Source organism: Grampus griseus, assembly GCF_964374135.1.
Source record: "Grampus griseus genome assembly, chromosome: 8".
Classification (NCBI taxonomy): domain Eukaryota; kingdom Metazoa; phylum Chordata; class Mammalia; order Artiodactyla; family Delphinidae; genus Grampus; species Grampus griseus.
In genome coordinates, this window is record NC_139002.1 from 57,959,411 (window position 1) to 57,980,559 (window position 21,149).

Genomic DNA, 21,149 nt, shown 5'->3' on the forward strand with positions numbered 1-21,149 from the left:
AGGTGCGCAGGCTTCAGTAGTTACGGCACATGGGCTTCAGTAGTTGTGGCTCACAGGCTCTAGAGCACAGGCTCAGTAGTTGTGGCACATGGGCTTAGTTGCTCCGCGGCATGTGGGATCTTCCCAGACCAGGGCTCGAACCCATGTCCCCTGCATTGGCAGGCAGATTCTTAACCACTACACCACCAGGGAAGTCCCCAGGTGATCTTTCAATGTCCACTTCCCCACATCAGGGCCATGCTCTACCTCTAATTTGTTGTGTGACCTTTTTGCAACCCCATTTTCCTACCTGGGCCTCAGTTTCACCACCTGTGAAATGAAGGGTTTAGTTTACCTGACGTCTAACTCCTTTTCTATCACAGTAGAAGGTGGGGGTCACTTAAAACTGTCCATATCTGAGGAACAAATGTTGGTAAGAGAAGACCAAAGCAGGTCAAGCTAGGGAAGTGGATGGGTTTATCAACGAGGAGGTTGTGGAGGTTCAATTGGGGGAAAAGACAAAACCTGGGTTCCACTTTATGGCTCTGCGAATTTTGTAAATCATTTCCTTCCTGTGACCTTTAGCTTTCTTGTCTACAAAAATGTGGAGGCCCTGCTTCTGTTACGAAACTCCTGGGAGCAACAGTACCTAGTAGGGTATCGTCTGAGGAATTATAAGAAAAAAGATGGAGAAGGTGGGTGCAGAGGTGAAGGGCGTATCTGAGGACTGTGAGGCAGAGCTGAGGGCTGAGGAAAGAGGAACCTTCTGTACACCTTAGGGCCTTCCGACTTCACCCACACTTGGGGTCAGTTCCGCCTCCATTCTGGCCCCGTCTCCGCCCCAATGCCCTCCCCTCCCCTCAGGTTGCGACGAGTCACACTTCGCATGGCCGCCACGGTGAGACGCTTTCCACCGCAGGAGGGCAGCGCGCGCGCTCTGGCGCTGCCACCTCACTCGACAGCTCTGCCCGCCCTTAACCTCTTCCGATTGGCTCAGCCCGTAAGTGACATCAGTGCTCCTTATTCTACCCCGTCAGCTCCCCCAGGCTCCACCCCACCATCTCCCGGCTTCTCCCGACGCGAAGGGAAACGTAACCTCCCCACGTCTCCTCTGCCTGGGCGGAGCCGGGAAAGCAGGCTAAACCAGGAAGGCGCTGGCTGTGGCGCGCACGCGCTCGCACGCACGCACGCACGCACGCACGCCGTGGCTGGCTGGGCGGCAGGCTCGCGCCCGGGCTCGCCCCGCGCTGCGCCGCGCCACAGGCTCGCGCACTCAGCAGGTTGGGCTGCGGTGGCTGCAGCTGTGGAGCTGGAACGCTACGTGTGAGAGGTCCCAGACACGTCTGCGGCTCCGGCTCCGCCACCCTCGCCTCAGTCTCGGTGCCGGGTGCTGAGAGGGGAACAGCTCTAGCCTCGGGACCCCCGAGCACACCCCTGGCTGCTTCCGACACCGCCCTCCTTCCTTTCCTAGCTGCGGGCCTCGCTCGGTGCTAGGCGACTCCGAGTAGAGGCGGCGGCGACGGCTGCCTGTCTGTGAGAGGAGCCTTGTTCTCCAGCCTTGCTCCGCTGCCGGGCCCTGCAGGGGCCGAGAGAGCTCGGCGCCGACCCTTCCTCTATCCTCCCCGTGAACCGGTTGGAGCGGCGTCGGTCTGGGAGGTCTCTGGGCTGAGGCGGCGGCAGCTCCTCCGGCTCCATCATGTCCGCGGGCGGAGACTTCGGGAATCCGCTGAGGAAATTCAAGCTGGTGTTCCTGGGGGAGCAGAGCGGTGAGTGCGCGGCTCCCCCACTCCTGGCAGCTGGCAGTGGCTTCCCCGCACCGCCCCCAGTGCGGCCCTTCCGTCCGCGGAGGCTCCCTGCGGGCCTCGCGGTCGCGCTTCCTTCCACCCCCTAGCCCTTGAGCCTGTTTGCCGACCCCTGTTAGCCACGCATTCCTCTTCGCCATGATCCGTCGATCGGATTCTGACCCTTCCGCCCCCCACTCCGCCCGCTCCTTTCCCCGCCGCCCGGCCCTCTCCCGTGGATCTGCCCTCCCCACTCCTCACCCCGCCCAGCCCCAGCCTCCTGTCCATCCCTTTCTTCCTCCGGTCTCCGTCGTCTCACCGACGCCAGCTCCCTTCCTTGAGCCCCACCCTTGTTCCTTGCTCTGATCCCAGTTGCTCAGCTCGATGAGGCCCACCTGGGAAGCCCCACTCCGGGGAACCGGCCCTCTTCAACCTTGCGCCGGGAGGGTGGGATCTGGGCGTTGTTTTCCCCAGAGGCTTGGCCCCGAGAAGCGCGGATCTTGTGGAAGGCGGGGGGGGGGGGGGAGTCCTAGGAAATTCTTGGATTGTTTTCACCTAGGTGGGGAATGGGTCTGGGTTATAGAGGATACATATCTGAATTGGAGGCGACTTGATGGAATGGTTGGGGAGTGAGGGAGTGGCGGCGGCAGTAGCGGTTTTTGCCCCTTGGGTTAGGCTGTGGCCTGTTGGAAAACCTCGTTTTCTTCTCTTGACTTTCATCCCTGGCGATTCTTTTGGCTGTGTTCATGCTTTTCCAATCTCTGCCAGATGCTATGTCATGATCGTTTTACTTGGAATTTTTCACATCTCACCTCTCCTTTTTCTGCTTCAACACGAAGCGCAGTGTCTGATTCTCCTCACGGCGGTGCAAACAGGAATTACTGGAGAAATGTTAATTCCATTTCTTCTTGAGTATTTTCCAATTATATATTCAGGATTCCTTAGGGAGAGAAGGCTTTAGAATAACGAACATCTTTGTTTTGTAGGGTTTCCTTTGCGGATAGGGAGTAACAGAGTAGAGAAGGGATAGATTGATCATCCAGTTATCTAAATTCGATTCGAATATGTAATACCATTTTGGCTAAATGATTCTTTTATGGTTAATATTCCATAGTATCTGATGAGTGAAATTATTATCTCATATACTTGGTCAGGCTCCTGCTGTCGTTGTACTTTGTGTTAGGTATAAGCTTCTAATTTTCTGATGATTGTCTCTAAAAATTACTTCTTGTGGTAATTCCAATTTTATGCTGTATTATGCAAACTTCACACTCTGTAGTTTAGAGATTATCATCCTCCATTATTTTTCTCACACTTTTCCTATCTTTAAAATTGAGACATTGAGAGATTAGTTCCGAGTCATCAGACATTGAGTTACATGATAGGTGTTTTAGGTTAGGCTATAGAAGACATTTATTTCTTTTGATTGGAAGGAAAATAACTGATATAAATTCAGAGCTCTTATTACTGCTCTTAACTATTTATACTAATTTGTGTGGCATTAAAGTAGGTTAATAATAGTTGCAAAATTGCTTCCAGTTAGACCTGATAAATTGTTTTTCTCCTTTCATACATAATCTTTTCTCCCTGCCCTCTTACCAAGTCTCCTCTTTGCTTTTTTTTGCTATACAGATATAAACTTGTTTCTTCAAGTGACTTAGTAAGACCTATGAGATTGATCCCTGTCCAGGTATTTTATGACAGTTTCAGGACAGTGACATACATAAAATACAGCCTATTGGTCATTATTGATAAATAGGATCTAAAGTGCTTATTGTGCACTCAGGGATGTTAATGCCTGCCTTACATTGTGATGCAGAGCTATTTAGTTTGCATGAAAAATCCATTAATCTCTGTCCTAGAAAGTTTTTAGTATGAATAGAAATCATAATTTAAGTATCTGCAGGTTTCCTTTGAATTTCTTGGGTATTTATATTCTAATTCACATTGCAGAGTTTTATGGCTTCTCATTTCTTAGTTTCTTCAAGTCTTTACTAACTCCCCTTCCTTCCACCATAATTCCTGAAGCCATCTTAGATTTTTTTTTAAGTAGACTTGATTTTTTAGAACAGTTTTAGATTTACAGAAAAATTAAGAAGATCATGCAGAGGTTTCCCATATAGCCCCACCCAATATCCCATATTATTAACATATTAGTAAGGTACATTTGTTACCATTAATGAAACAATATTGATACATTATTAACTAAAGTCTATAGTTTACCCAGATTTCCGTAATTTTTATCTTTTTCTGTTTCAGCATTCAATTCAGGATACCACACTACATTGTTTGTCCTGTCTCCTTAGGCTCCTCAGTTTTTTTTAGTATTGTGTTTACATGCTTTTTAACTCTGTGGAACTGTGAGCTAAATTATCTTTTGAGGCTACTACATTGCTAAGTAATACCATCCAGTAGCTTTGGAAAGACGGATCTCTGTTTTCACAGGCAGTGTCTGTAGTTTTCTTATGCATTAGCAAAGGTCTGTAGAGTCAATGTCATCTTTTTTTCTTTTTTAAATTAATTTATTGATTTTTGGCTGAGTTGGGTCTTTGTTGCTACGCGGGCTTTCTCTAGTTGCGGCGAGCAGGGGCTACTCTTCATTGCGGTGCGCAGGCTTTCTCATTGCAGTGTCTTCTCTTGATGCGGAGCACCGGCTCTAGGTACACGGGCTTCAGTAGTTGTGGCTCATGGGCTGTAGAGCACAGGCTCAGTAGTTGTGGCGCATGGGCTTTGTTGCCCTTTGGCATGTGGGATCTTCCCGGACCAGGGCCTGAACCCGTGTGCCCTGCATTGGCAGGCGGATTCTTAACCACTGTGCCACCAGGGAAGCCCAGTCCATGTCATCTTGATTTAACTCTTAATGAATTTTTTATTTTTAGGTTTTAGAATTCTACAATTCAGCTTTCAAAGACTAATCTGTGGCAAAGCCTTGTTTGTTTCCTTAATGGCATTGACCACATTTCTATTTCTTACTTGTGTTTATGTTTGTCTGTTTCCCACAGCAGAATGCAGGTCCCATGAAGATTAAAAATTATTAATTTTTTTGTTCATTGTATCCCCAGTGCCTAGAATAGTGCCAGGCTTGTAGTGGATACTCAGAATGAATGATGGTTGAATCTAATAGTAACCAAAGCTAGTAGTCATCTTTGTTACGGTGAAGTCTACATTTTTTCCTTGCACATTTAATAGTTTAACAATAACTCTCTTTATTGGCCCCACATGCAGCTTGTGGGATCTTAGTTCCCCCACTAGGGATTGAACCTGGGCCCCGGCAGTGAAAGCGCTGAGTACTAACCACTGGACTGACGGGGAATTACCAACAATAACATTTTATACTTACATTATTTGATTGTATATAGGGATACTCCAGATGCTCCAGAGCAGGGATTACAATAATTTATATATAACCTTTACGGTGTAACTAAAAAAAACCAAAAAAACAACTGACCAGAATTTTATACTTTTGTTTTTGAGTTGAACAAAATTAGTTTTGTTAAAGTTATTGTTAAATTATTTGCTATTAGTATAACACCTAAAAGTATGTCAAATGATTATTAAAGACATGTTCATGGAACAGATTTGAAGTTAGGTAGACTTTTTTATTTAGCTTTTCAAAAACAAGGTTCTGGGACCTCCCTGGCGGTCCAGTGGTTATGACTCCACGGTTCCACTGCAGTGGGTACCGGTTCGATCCCTGGTCGGGGAAATAAGATCCTGCATGCTGCATGACACAGCCAAAAAAAATAAGGTTCTGTATTCTATAATGAAGATGAAGTGTTTCAGTGTATGAAGCCTCATATTGAATTAATGATATCAGTCTTGGTAATCTTCGTGTAAATTCTTAACAGTTTCTTTATATTTTAGTAGTATACATGCTTTAATAAAGAAATGTTGAAATACACAGCTTGAACCTGAAGTTTCTTTGAGCAACCTCTTTTGTTACCACCTTTGGCTATTGTCTTGAAATACAGAGGCAATTTTAGGAATGGTTTAGAGTAGAAGGTAATACTTACAAACAAATGTTATGAGTACAAATTAGGAAATGTAATTTCAAAAAGAAACACATACCTGGCCTGGTACTACTTATTTTTTCACTTTTTATTACCTTTTTTACATCAGTTCTTTTGAATTATAACGTGCTGTGTTGGGAAAAAGTGTCTTAATGTCAGAGACTAGGAACACTGAACAGTTTAGATTGGCTAGATCAGTGATCTTAAACTTTTTCTTCTCAAGAGCCTCTCAAGATGCTCTTACAAATTATTGAGGCTTCTAAAGAGCTGTTTATGTGGTTTATATCACTATTTACTGTGTTAAAAGTTAACTGAGAAAATTGTTTAATATTTAATTCATTTAAAAAGAGTAGTGTTAAATCCATTACATGTTGACATAATTTTAGTGAAAGAAAACTATTTTTCAAACAATAATTTAGTGAGGGAGTGGCATTGTTTTACATATTGGCAAATCTCTGTAATGTCTGATGTATTAAAAGTCATCTGCTTCTCACAGCTGCTTCTGCATTCAGTCTCTTGTAATATCACACATCACATAGGCTCTGGAAACTCCACTATACACTCATGAGAGAACAAAAGTGAAAAAAGCCAAATAACATCTTGATATTATGAAAGTGGTTTTGACCCTCAGGAGAGTAGTGGCCCAGCCAAAGGGTCCTGGGGATCCTGGGAGTTGGTGGGCTGCATTTTGAGATCTGCTAGTTTCTAGATGATATTAAGCCATTTGTATCTTGTAGCTTCATATTGCATTTATTTATTTTTTTAACATTTATTATTTTTGGCTGCGTTGGGTTAGTTGCGGTGCTTGGGCTCTTCATTGTGGTGCATGGGCTTAGTTGCCTCTGGGATCTTAGTTTCCCAACCGGGGTTCGAACCCACGTCCCCGGCATTGGAAGGTGGATTCTTAACCACTGGACTACCAGGGAAGTTGCCATATTGCATTTAGAACAGTCAAAAGGAGTTTATTCCATATCTTGTTTTGAAGTCTTAAAACTAATCAGTACAGCTAGTGATTACGAGCACAGAGTCTGGGTTTTATATTTTAGCCCTGCTCACTGACCTTGGGCAGATTATTGACTTCTTTATGCTTTAACTTCCTTATCTATAAAATAAATAATAGGACCTATCATATAGCGCTATTGTGAAGATTAAATTAGTTAATAAATGTAAAGCATTTAGAAGAGTGCCTGGCACATGTCTACTGAAAACTCCTACTCTGTCAATTATCAATAGTTTGATAGAGCCTACTCTTAAGAAATATACATTTCATCATGGAAGAAACATATAATACCTAATACAATATAGTGCAATGAGTGCAGCTGCTTTGAAAAGTACAGTTAAAAGATACAGAGAAGTGACAGGGGAGCATGGAGTTTCAGGGAAGGTATTGATACATTATAAATATGACTGACTAAAAGTTTAAGGATCTTCTAGTTGAAATTCTTGAATTAGAGCATTCCAAAGTTGGAGGAGACTTGAAGAAGTCACCCAATCCATTTCTCTTAGGGCTTTAAACTGGATTGCTGTTTTTCCCCTCTAACTTTATTTTTAACAGTTAACACAATCACATAGTTCACAAATCAAAATTATGTAAAAAGATATACTTTCAGAAAACTTACTGCTACCCCTGTTCCTGTGACCTCATTCCCCACCCCCTCCTCTATTAGTAATTATATATATATATACCATTATGTATATTCTGGGATTTCTTTATGCAGACACAAGCAAATATGAATACAATTTTTATTCTTCCTTACATACGAGGTATCAGATTTTATTCTGCATCTTGCTTTTTTTCGCTTAACAATAATTCCTAGAGATGTTTTCACATTAGTACTTAGAGCACTTTCCCATTCTGTTGTTTTGTTTCTAAATACAATTTTTTTCATTTAGAATAGTTTTAGATACACAGAAAAATTGCAGAGATAATACGGAATTCCTGTATACTCTACACCAGTTTCCTCTGTAATTAACAGCTCATGTGTACATTTTTCACAACTAATGTACCAATATTGATACATTATTATTAACCAAAGTCCATATTTTATTTCGATTTCTTTAGTTTTTTTCCTAATGTCTTTTTTCTGTTCCAGGATCCCATCTAGGATACTACATTTGATTTAGTTGTTAGAGCTCCTTAGGCTGTTCTTGTCTGTGACAGTTAAACTGGACCACTCTTTTTTGTTTGTTTGTTTGTTTGTTTTTTGCGATACGTGGGCCTCTCACTGTTGTGTGGCCTCTCCCATTGCGGAGCACAGGCTCCAGGATGCGCAGGCTCAGCGGCCATAGCTCACGGGCCCCGCCGCTCTGCGGCATGTGGGATCGTCCCAGACCGGGGCACGAACCCATGTCCCCTGCATTGGCAGGCGGACTCTCAACCGCTGCACCACCAGGGAAGCCCTGGACCACTCTTAAATTACTTCATTCTAAGAGATCTCCAGGAGAACATGTTTTGTAATTTTTAGTATTAAACTTCCCTGTTCTGAAATTCTCAAATCTATTCCCTTACTATTGTAGTTAAGTTTTTTCTTCTTAGGGAGGCAATATATACTGATAAAGACAGCTCTAGAGACAGTTACACTTTGGTTCTAATCTTGAAGCCCGTGTTTACAGTGTGATCTTGGACAGTTTATTTAACCTTTCTAAATTCTTTTCATTTCTGATATGCAGTACTAACCTAGCAGTGTTGTTTTCCCCATTCTCTAAATATAGATATTATACATTTTGGTTAGATCAGTATTTAATCTTCACATTATTGTTATTAGGTAATGGTATTCACAGCTGAGCTGTGTAGTATACTGATTTATTGTACTATATTTCATATATTTTTTTTGTTTTCCTTTGTGTCACTATTTGACTTGCTTTTTTCTTAATTATCCCCAAACTCTTTACCAGTAGTGTAGATCTCAGTTATTTGAATACATCAGGTTTGCCTGGGACATCTCTCCCAGAACCTTCTGACCTTGAGGGTAACTATTGTATAATAGTTACCCTCCAGAATTGATGTACAACTGTCAATGTGTGATCTCCTTTACTTTCATTTTGAGGGTTTCCTTCTCTCTTGTGTTGGATGGATCCCTTGTTTCTCAGATTACTTTTTTCTTCTTTGTTTTACTCATTACGTTGAATGTATCCACCAGTAAGTAGCTTCCTAATAAAGGGAACATGGGAGGAAGTTTTTTGAGACCTTGTATGTCTGAAAATGTGTTTGTACAACCTTTACACTGAAGTTTGGTGGAGTTTAGAGATTTGGGTTGGATATATTCTTCCTTCAGAAATTTGATGACATATATTGCCTTGTAGAGTCTAGTATTGCCATTTATGACTCTTGGTGTTTTGATCTTTCATAATGATGTGTTTATTTTCATTTTATGTGCTGAGTAATAGGTATAAATATTTTCAAACTGGAAACTTAAGTTGTTTATCTTCAGGAAATTTTCTTGACTTAACTAGTATGATATTCACCTCTCCATTTTCAGTTCTCTCTGGAATTCTTATTAGACCTCCTGGATTGATCCTCTAGTTGTATCTTATCTTGCCCCTTTTTCATTTGTTTCTGTTTTAATTCTTAAAAAATTTTCTCAACTTTCTTTTACCCTATTACGTTTTATTTCTGCTATCGTTTTAATTTCAAAGAGCTCTTTGTTTTCTGATTGTTTCTGTCTATAACATCTTTTTGATTCTAGTATCTTCTCTTGTTAAAATTTTTTTTAATTGAAGTATAGTTGATTTTCAACATTGTGATAATTTCTGCTGTATCTCTTGTCATTTTGAGGATATTAAAGAGATATATGGCTTTCTTTTCAATACTCAGTTTTTTGTAAATTGCTTTTCACTTATGTTTATTCTAGTTTCTCTATTTCTTGTTTGATGTGGTCCTCAAAGAACTAGTATTCTTAACTGTCTCCTTTTGTTTAAGAGTTGAGCACTAAAAATTTGATTTTAAGCTCTTTTGTGGGTTTATTGGGCTTCTCTGTAGGACAGTCTGGCTGAGTTCTTTTTGGGGGAAGAAGTCTCTGATGTTAGCTCTTTTAAGTCTTTTTGCCAGTCACATTTCCTTTTTTTTAAAATTAATTTTAATTTTTGGCTGCTTTGGGTCTTCATTGCTGCACGCAGGCTTTCTCTAGTTGCGGGGAGCGGGGGCTACTCTTGTTGCGTTGTGCGGGTTTCTCATTGCGGTGGCTTCTCTTGTTGCACAGCACAGGCTCTAGGCGCATGGGCTTCAGTAGTTGTAGCACGCAGGCTTCAGTAGTTGTAGCTTGCAGGCTCTAGAGCTCAGGCTCAGGAGTTGTGGCGCAGGGGCTTAGTTGCTCTGCGGCATGTAGGATCTTCCCAGACCAGGGCTTGAACCCATGTCCTCTGCATTAGCAGGTGGATTCTTAACCACTGCACCACCAGGGAAGTCCCGCCAGTCACATTTCTTAAAGAAGAGTTGTCCAGTGTCCTGCTGGAGAGGATAATATTGGTTGCCAGCTTTCTTGGAGCTGAATGGAGACAGGGTTTGAAGATAACATTAGAGTATATGAATTTAATTTACTTTGTTTTTTTTTTTTTTTTTGTGGTACACGGGCCTCTCACCGTTGCCTCTCCCACTGCGGAGCACAGGCTCAGCGGCCATGGCTCACGGGCCCAGGCGCTCCGCGGCATGTGGGATCCTCCCGGACTGGGGCACGAACCTGTGTCCCCTGCATCGGCAGGCGGACTCTCAACCACTATGCCACCAGGGAAGCCCTACTTTGTTTTTAATACAGTTTGTACTTCAGACTTCGCTTGACTCTTGTATTCACCAGTCCAGAAACCCTCTATTTTCCTTTCTCATAGCATAATCTATAATCTTCTGATGAAGTGGGAGAGGAACCTGGCTGTGTGGAATAGAGGAGGGGATGTGAGGGTGTCAGTCTCCCTTTTAAACAGATTTTCATCCATTCCTTTCATTTTTAGCACCACCTTTACCCTTATTTCTAGATGTACTTGGTGCCTACATTGGGGGGGTTCTCTGGCACAAATCAGATTGTTTCTCAGCTTTCCCCATTGTCAGTTTAAAATTGATCTTTATAGAATCTATTAGGTCAGGTACCACTTTGCATTTGCTTTCTAGCTTCTAACTGATTTTCTGAGAATCAACACATTTCGACATTTAGAATTGCTTAGGGTTTTCAGTTTCTGTTCTTTATTTTTCTCTTTTTTAAAAATAAATTTATTTATTTTATTTATTTTTGTCTGCACTGGGTCTCCGTTGCTGCGTGAGGGCGTTCTCTAGTTGCAGTGAGTGGGAGCTACTCATCGTTGTGGTGCACGTGCTTCTCATTGCAGGGGCTTCTCTTGTTGCAAAGCACGGGCTCTAGGTGCATGGGCTTCAGTAGTTGTGGCACGCGGGCTCAGTAGTTGTGGCTTGCGGGCTCTAGAGCACAGGCTCAGTAGTTGTAGTGCGCGGGCTGAGTTGCTCCATGGCACGTGGGATCTTCCTGGACCAGGGCTCGAACCCGTGTCCCCTGCATTGGCAGGCGGATTCTTAACCACTGCACCACCAGGGAAGTCCCTCCTCTTCTTTTTTAAAAGTACATTTTATAAAATTAAAACCAACTCATTTATATCCATGTTTATAGCAGCATTATTCACAGGAGCCAAAAGGTAGAAGCAATCCAAGTGTTCATCCATGGATGAATGGGTAGACGAAACATGGTTCTGTGTATACATACAATGAAAACTGATTCAGCCTTAAAAAGGAAGAAAATTCTGACACATGCTTTAACATGGATGAACCTTGGACATTATGCTAAGTGAAATAAGCCAATCACAAAGGGACAAATACTGTATGATTTTTTAAATTAACTGATAATAAGCATTACTGTTATCTCAACCTGCCATTGTGAGATTGCATAAAACCTTGCCCATACACCCCGCATAGACTTCTCTTTGAGATGAAGTCCAAGCTCTTCTGCCCTAGTCAGACCCTTTCAGAGTCTGGATTCTACCTTCCTATCTCTAACCTTATTGCTAGAACTCATCTTTACCTATTACTGTTAGACAGGTTTTTGTTTTTTTTTTTTAAGTTAAAAAAAATCATCATTAAGGTGTTACGTGCTGTACAGAACACACATCTTTGCATTTTAAGTTTTCTGTTCTAAGAATCATAGAATCTTACAGGTCATTTATGTATTTAATAGATGTCCACTGTGTGCCAAGCATAGAGCTAGGTCCCGGGAAATGTAGTTTTTAACAGATCAGGTATAATCTCGTTCTCTTCTTGTTTATGGTCTAGCAGGGAGCAGTAAAGTAGATTTAAATCTTTATATTTGTACCTTCCAACCTCTGTTCTTGGACCTCCCCTCCAATCCATCCTCCACATTGATATCAGAGTGAACTTTATAAAAATGTAAATCAGAGTAACTTCTTACTAAAAACAAAAACATCTTGACTGTGCTTAAAGCCACAGAATAGTACACTTAAAAATGGTTAAAATGGTAAATCTTATGGTATAGTTTATCACAATAAAATTTTTAAAAAATTGTAAAAACTCAAAAAAATCCCCACCTTTGCAGTTTTTTGGGGGTTTTTTTGCTTTTGTTTAAATCACTCTTAGAATAAGATCTTTCCAAATGATCTACATTGCTCACACTGAATTTTTTGGCTCCTCCCCATCCGTCCATTCTTGAGCATATCTCCCACCATCTCTCTCTGTTTCAGCCATACTGACCTTTTTTTTTTTTTTTTTTTTTTTTTTTGCTGTACGCGGGCCTTTCACTGTTGGGGCCTCTCCCGTTGCGGAGCACAGGCTCCGGACGCACAGGCTCAGCGGCCATGGCTCACGGGCCTAGCTGCTCCGCGGCATGTGGGATCTTCCCGGACCGGGGCACGAACCCGTGTCCCCTGCATTGGCAGGCAGACTCTCAACCACTGCGCCACCAGGGAAGCCCCGTACTGACCTTTTTTAAGTTATAACTCTTAACCAATCTCCATCTTGTTATATATTCCCTCTTCCCCTTTGTCAGATTAACTCCAGCTTATCCTTTAGCTTCAAGAAACTTCTTCAAGGCTTTGCTGACTTCCTCAGAGTGGTTTAGTTTCCCATTCTTTATAGCCCGTCAACACTGTCCTTCTCCTTGCTGCCTTTAATACAGTTGTAATTATTTGTCTGTTAAAATTTCTGTTTTCCATTTGTTCTGTAAGTTCCACAGAGGTAGCATTCATGAATTTATTGTTCATTGCTGTATTCTAAGCACCATTGCATAGTGCTTGGCATATAGTGGGAGCTCACTAAATATTTTCAAATAAGTGAATGATTTCTGATTTTTACCATACTTAGTTTCAGAAAGGCTTTGAGGTAGCTTGCTACCTCAAAAATACGCATAAAAGAGGATAATTAAAAGAAAAACAGAATAAGACAAAAAAACCTAACGTAGGAGAAAGGTTTGATATGCCAAGTATCTGGTATGAATCTGAAGAGTCAGTGGCTCAAGATGAGGAAAATGATAACTCGGAAAAGGCTATTGGATTTATCAAGAACTAATTGCTAATTTTTAAAAAGTGGTCTCAGTAGAGTTTTGGAGAGTCAAGAAGTCAGTCGTTGTAAATGGCATATTTGAAGAGTGAGTGTGATTTAACCAAATATGTTTTTGGGTTCTTAAAGTATTATTTAACCCCTTTATTATGGGAAAATTTAAACATATAAAAAAGTACAGAGAATAGTGTCATGAACCCCCATAAACTCGTACTCAGCTTCAACAATTATCCGCCACATACCAGAGTGAGTTGAAGAAAATCCCGTATATCCTATCATCGCAAATATTTTTGTATGATTGCTAAAAGATGAGAACTTTCTTATTGGTATATTCTTGACATTCATGGATATAGTTGCCCACAGAGGCCTTTATTTTTGGGATACTTTGCATTACATGGTTTGAGACTTAACATTTTAGGATGTCTAAATCTTTGCTATCAAATTGAACTTTCTCTGATGGAGGAACTGTCCCATATTTGTGCTGTTTAATATGGTGATGGCTACAGTGACTGAGAACTGATTTCAAAATTTTATTTCACTTTAATTTCAGTAGTCTCATGTGGCTAATTAACCCTTTATCTGTCTTTAACCATCCTCTTAAAACTGAAGAATATCCCTTTCAGAAATCTGTGCATGTGTACTTTAAATTATTTACATAATCAAGGTGAGTTAAGTTGATTATAATAGGGAAATAGAGCATGTGATGACTCATGAATTTAGACAGATTTTAGGCCACCTCTGGACTAAAGATATTTTGATCTGTAGTACTTAAGGCTGCATAAAATCCATTCTTAGATCTTTTAAATCTCTGCCCTTGGTGTCTAGCATAATGTCCTTCATACAGGCAACCATAAAATATTGAATCTGTCCAGTCATTAGGAATCTGAGTAAACAGGTCTTTCTTCTTTAAGCAGGTGACAGAAGCACTAATATATTGACATTAAGTAAATAGGACAAAACTAGATGGCTATTGAAGTTACTAATTTGCAAACCTTTTATGTTTGTTTATCAAGTTGTTTAATATGGAATGTTTCTTTCCTTTGGCCTGTGAAACTTCTATAGTTAATGTGATATGGGGGAAAAGTTATGGGGCAGGAGTTAGGGATACTGAACTGTGGTCTTTGCTCCGCCACCTTATACATTATGAGCCCTTAAAGCGTTCATTTTAACCTCTCTAGGTAAAATGAGAAGAATCTACCCATATAATATGGCCTGCATAGATGGTCCTCTGTAGGCTCCACCCAGGGACTTACTGTCAGCACCCTCTCATATATTCCTACCTATTTAATGCTCTCAGAGCTTTCAGAAATTGAGAGTAGTTCCTCTTCACAGAAAGACTGAGTACGTTTAGTTTTATTTATTTATTTATTTAAAATTTTATTTATTTATTTTTGGCTGTGTTGGGTCTTCATCGCTGCTCACGGGCTTTCTCTAGTTGCAGCGAGCAGGGGCTGCTCTTCATTGCGGTGCGTGGCCTTCTCATTGCGGTGGCTTCTCTTGTTGCAGAGCACGGGCTCTACACACGTGGGCTTCAGTAGTTGTGGCATGAGGGCTCAGTAGTTGTGGCTCACGGGCTCTAGAGCACAGGCTCAGTAGTTGTGGCTCACGGGCTTAGTTAGTTGCTCCGTGGCATGTGGGATCTTCCCAGACCAGGGATCGAACCCGTGTCCCCTGCATTGGCAGGTAGATTCTTAACCACTGCACCACCAGAGAAGCCCCCCCTTTTTTTAAAAAAAATTATTTATTTATTTTTGGCTGCATTGGGACGTTTAGTTTTAAATAAAGCATTCCTTTTGTTCTTTCAAAATTCTTTAGTTGAACTTTCCTCTCCAAAATATTGTACATTTGTTTTCAAAACCTCTGATACTGCAATAATTAGTCTTCTATGTGAAAACAATCTAAATAGTTATTTCAACCTCAGTCTGATTGATATTATTCTAAATACTGTGATGATTTATTTTTATTTTTCAGAATTTTTTCATTTGTGCCTGGTTATGGCTTGAAGTGTGTTCTTCCCAAATTCGTATGTTGAAGTTTAACCTCTAGTACCTCAGATGCAACTGGTTAAGGTGAGGTCCTCCTGGGGTAGGATGGGCCACTATACAGTATGACTCGTGTCCTTAAAAAAAGGGGAAATTTGGACACAGATATATACAGAGAGAATGCCGTCTGAAGGTGAAGGCAGAGATCAGGGTGATGCTTCTGTACACCAAGGGATGCCAAGGACTGCCAGCAAACCACCAGAAGCTAGGGAAGAGGCTTGGAACAGATTCTTTTCACAGCCCTCAGAAGGAACTAACTCAGCCAACACCTTGATTTTGGATTGTAGCCTCCAGAACTGTGAGACAATAAATTTCTGTTGTTTAAACCAGTTTGTGGTACTTTGTTACAGCAGCTCTAGCAGACTAATACAGTGCTTAATATCACTTTGCAACCAAATATAGAAATATAGCACCTCCTGACAGCTGTAATGGTTAATGTGTATTTCCTGTCAAACTGTCAATACTAGATATCAATTGACATTTGATTACTTAGTACAGATCAGACCCTGTTGTAAGTACTTTACAGTCTTAGCTAGTTTAACCCTTAAAACCAACCCCGTGAGATCTTTGGAGAAGTGGTTGATTTCAGGGCTGGGGCAGGGAAAATACAAAATAAGCTGGAGAGTATTCTGGTGCCAGAAAATAAGGAAGTGTTTATGAAAGGATGGGGGACATGTTGAAAGGGCACAGGAGCCAATGTGAAAGAGCGCCCAACAAGGAAAGTTGGAAATTTTTGAGCAACAAAATAAATAATGGTGATATTGGATTATAACCCACATAATTAAGATATTTATGAATACTTATTTAAATAAATAAATAGATAAGAAAGGACTGCTCTTATAGTAAATAGAATGAGGGAAATAGAAAATCACCGTTGGAATACCACAGTGCTAATTGCTACAGGCGAGATCCATTTGATGAATGCTAAAATTAGAGGGCAAAATTTTGCGAAGACACAGGATATTTGAATAATCTCAAAGTATATTCCTCAAGATATTTATTATTTACAAGGGGAAAAACAGTAACTTATGGTAAAGAAACTCTGTGGAGATTGCCATAATCAAGTGATCAAGGTTAACATCACTAGGAATAAGACATTAATATGACATCATGTATTTCTTTTATGATGCACTGAGAAAGGCACATCAGTTCTGTGGTGGTCTTGTCAAAAATGTATGACCTCGGGCTTCCCTGGTGGCGCAGCGGTTGAGAGTCCGCCTGCCGATGCAGGGGACACGGGTTCGTGCCCCGGTCCGGGAGGATCCCACATGCCGCGGAGCGGCTGAGCCTGTGCGTCCGGAGCCTGTGCTCCGCAATGGGAGAGGCCACAACAGTGAGAGGCCCGCGTACCGCAAAAAAAAAAAAAAAAAAATGTATGACCTCATTCTAATGAGAAAACATTAGACAAATCTAAATTGAGGGACATTACACAAAATAACTGACCAGTTTTCTTTACAAGTGTCAAGGTCGTAAAAACAGGAAAGACAGGAAATGTCACTGATGAGAGGAGACTAAGGAAGTTTGTAACTTTTCTGTAAAATAAAAAGTTGACATAGAAAACAAACTTATGGTTACCAAGGGGGAAAGGTGGGGAGGGATCATTTAGGAGTTTGGGAATAGAAGATACAAACTACTATATATAAAATAGATAAACAGCAAGGTCCTATGGTATAGCACAGGGAACTATATTCAATATCTTGTAATAAGCTATAATGGAAAAGAATATAACAACAACTAAATACATATATATATATATATATATAAAACAATCACTTTGCTGTATACCAGAAACTAACACAACATTGAAATCAAATATATTTCAGTGAAAAAAAGTTGAAATATTCCTATAAGATAGGTACTACTGTTATTCTTATTTTACCATGAGGAAATTCAGGCACAGATAGGTTAAATAACTTGTCTCAGTAGTATATACAGTTAGTAACTGGCTAAACTTGGGTTTCAGCTCAACAGCCTGGTTCTAGAGCTCCACTACTAAGACACTAAACTATACAACCTTTCCTTGATAAATTTTGTATAGGTAGAAGGTGTGCAGGAAGTAAGGATACTTTGGCGTTCCCAAAACCATGAGTGAAAAAACTGTAATCATCTCTGGAAGGTTGAGCTACATGAACTAAATGTTAGATAAGATTAAGTGTTTCTCAGGTATTTTGCTGTATTGGACTTTTGTAATTTATATGACAAAATTCTTAATACATGTAACTTACAGTTAAGTAGAGAGTAAGATAAACAAATTAGTTTTAAAATTCAGTGGCTTTGAGGACTTCCTTGGTGGCTCAGTGGTTAAGAATCCACCTGCCAATGCAGGGGCACAGGTTCGATCCCTGGTCCAGGAAGATCCCACATGCCGTGGAGCAACTAAACCTGTGCGCCACAACTACTGAGCCTGTGCTCTAGAGCCCGTGAGCCACAACAACTGAGCCCATGTGCCACAACTACAGAAGCCCACGCTCCTAGAGCCCGTGCTCTGCAACAAGAGAAGCCACCGCAATGAGAAACCCACACACCACAGCGAAGAGTAGCCCCTGCTCGCCACAACTAGAGAAAAGCTGTGTGCAGCAACAAAGACCCTACGCAGCCAAAAGTAAATTAATTAATTACAAAAAAGACAGTTTAAAAATTCAATGGCTTTGATAAAATTTGCTTTGTCAATGATTGTGTTACTGGCTGACACGTAATAAGAAGTAATAAGAATCACTTCATGTTGCTTATACACAAGGAAAATCATAGGTTTGTTTAATCATGGAATTAAAATGTGACATTCAAATGAGAATTGTCCAGTCACATCAAGAAGGCAAAAGTGCAACTGAAAAAAGTCTTTGGATTTGTAATATCTTACAGAAAAGATAATAGCTTGTTAATTTGCAATTCTAAGATCTGAACAATAAGAGAGGCTTAAGCTGAAACATAGTGAATTTTTTTTAACATCTTTATTGGAGTATAATTGCTTTACAGTGGTGTGTTAGTTTCTGCTGTATAACAAAATAAATCAGCTATACGTATACATATATCCCCGTATCTCCTCCCTCTTGCATCTCCCTCCCTATCCCACCCCTCTAGATGGACACAAAGCACTGAGCTGATCTCCCTACGCTATGAAACATAGTGAATTTAAGTCATATATATGGAAGAATTTCCTGACTAAAAAGGTTGTAGAAATATTAAGAGTGGGTTATGAAATCACCTGGAGATATTTCCTTTTTTAAACAGAGAAGTGATTTCTTGGAAGAGCTAGGCATACTCAGAACCAGGAGTATACCTACAATACTTAACAGATTTCTATTTTGTGTTGTATAGAACCATATTTGTTGATAATTAAATATTCTTGTTAGTTTTAGTTGGTCTTCCTTGCCTCAATATATGCTTCCTTTTATCAGAACTTCTTGATGACTGACTGAATAAATTTATATAATACAGAATAAATTATATGGCATGGGTTGGGAGTGGGATAGGAAGAAAAGTATTAGAACATAATGCTGTATGAAGTTTTGTGTGTATGGTGGCACAGGAGTATTAAGGACAAATGTTAAAATATTGTTGGAAGAAAAATGAATAGCCACAGTGTTCAGGATAAGATTAGTTAGGCTTTGATTGAAATGATCATTTAAATTGCCTTTATATAGGAGGATATAAAGAATGTACTATTAGGGATTTTGAAAACTATTTTGGAGAAATAAGCTTAGCTGAAGAGATTTGAATGAATACAGAAGAAATGCAAATACAGAAGGAATGCTGTTTTAAAATTAGATATGTCTAATCTTTCTATGAAAAGGAGCTATTTTAATTTCCGGAAACTAAATAGCTTCCAGAAGCTATTGATCATAAATGGGTAGTAATATATGAAAGGGTGCTAAAATATGTCTTTGGACAATGTAAAAGAGCCACCTAAGTGGACTATAAGTGGACTATACTCTTTCTCTGGAGTTTTGGGTTACCCTCAATACAAGGAAGATACAACAACTTGAATGCTGACCAGATGAGAGAGACATTGAGATCCTGATCTACTATTTGGAGATTCTGTCTTTTTTTTTTTAATTCATTCATGCATGCATGCATGTATGCTGTGGGTCTTAGTTGCGGCCCACGGGATCTTTTTTTTTTAGTTGCGGCATGTGGACTTTGGGGCATGCATGCGGGATCTAGTTCCCCAACCAGGGATCGAACCCCGGCCCCCTGCATTGGGAGTGCAAAGTCTTACTCACTGGAACACCAGGGAAGTCCCTGGAGATTCTGTCTTCAAAATGAAACAAAACAAAAACTACCTTGAACTAAAATATTAAAGAATTTATCCTCTATACCTAAATGTTATATACTTGTATTGTAAGGTATATGTATTGCCAGTTTTAAACCCCATGAGAGCAAAGACTTTATTTATTGTAATTTTTTAAAAATTGGTATGCTGGGGCTTCCCTGGTGGTGCAGTGGTTGAGAGTCCGCCTGCCGATGCAGGGGACACGGGTTCATGTCCCGGTCTGGGAAGATCCCACATGCCGCGGAGAGGCTGGGCCCGAGAGCCATGGCCGCTGAACCTGCGCGTCCGGAGCTTGTGCTCTGCAGCGGGAGAGGCCACAACAGTGAGAGGCCCGTGTACCGCAAAAAAAAAAAAAAAAATTGGTATGCTGGAAAATGTGTTTTACTAGAGTTGAAGGGAGGGTATTTTCGAGCTTTGTTTTTCTTTCTTGGGTTTTTAGTTTTGATTACTTCATTATTGTATTATTGAGAAATGTTTTTCCAAAGTCAAAACTTATTTGCTTAAATTTTGCTGTAGAAAAGTTAAGGTGCATATTAAAGGAACTACACTCACAGTTCAGAGAAAGACTTTTAATCGGTAACACAGACACTATGATAGTCTTAAACTGTTGCTTCGTCCTCCTTCAAAGCATGTGTCCCTTATTCTCCATGAAGAAAAACAAAAGGTGTATTTTTTTTTGAACAGACCAACCTATGATTGCTTGCTTTTTTCACTCTTAATGACAATTTTTAATGAACAGAAAATGTTAGTTTTAATGTAGATAGATGTATCAGTGTATAAAAATCTGATTTTTATGTCCCATTTTAAGTTTTTCCATAGCCTGAGTAATGAAGATAGTCTCCCCTATTATATTTTAGAAATTTTTTGTGTTTTGTTTTGCTTTGTCTTTCACATTTAGGTTTATAATCCAACTGAAATTTATCTTTATGTGTACTATGAAATAGATGTCAGATTTAATTTTTTTCAGTATGGATATGTAATTATCCGAGCATCATGTATTTAAAAACATTTCTTTTCCTCAGTTCTCTGCCATATCGGTTTTATAATGACCAACTGTCTATAAATTCATTGACCTGGTTCTGGAATTTCTATTCTGCTAATTGCTTAGTCTACCCTTGCAACAATACAAAACTTACTATAACTTAATATAAAAATTACTGATTTACCAGAGAGCAAATCCTCCCACCTTATTGGTTTTTTGTTTGTTTGTTTGTTTTGGGTTTTTTTGCGGTATGTGGGCCTCTCACTGTTGTGTCCTCTTGCGTTGCGGAGCACAGGATCCGGACGCGCAGGCTCAGCGGCCATGGCTCACAGGCCCAGCTGCTCCGCGGCATGTAGGATCCTCCCAGACCGGCGCACGAACCTGTGTCCCCTGCATCGGCAGGCGGACTCTCAACCACTGTGCCACCAGGGAAGCCCAAAGCTTACTTTGATGTTAGTATAGGTATACCACCTTTCTTTTGGCTAATGTTTTCATAGTATTTATATTTTTCTATCCTTTTTAATTAATTTATTTATTTTGGCTGCCGTGCCCGGCATATGGGGATCTTAGTTCCCTGACCTACC

At 40.5% G+C, this 21,149-nt stretch overlaps 1 protein-coding gene across 1 annotated transcript in view; it reads left to right on the forward strand.

Moving 5' to 3' along the window:
* Positions 1 to 1,188: 1,188 nt before the first annotated feature.
* The window catches only part of RAB6A (RAB6A, member RAS oncogene family), a 66,324-nt gene continuing 46,363 nt past the window's right edge, over positions 1,189 to 21,149 (forward strand). The window contains exon 1 of the mRNA XM_082659934.1: positions 1,189 to 1,745. Within this exon, the coding sequence (XP_082516060.1) occupies positions 1,676 to 1,745 (70 nt within the window). The 5' untranslated portion in view covers positions 1,189 to 1,675. The remainder of the gene's footprint in view (positions 1,746 to 21,149) is intronic.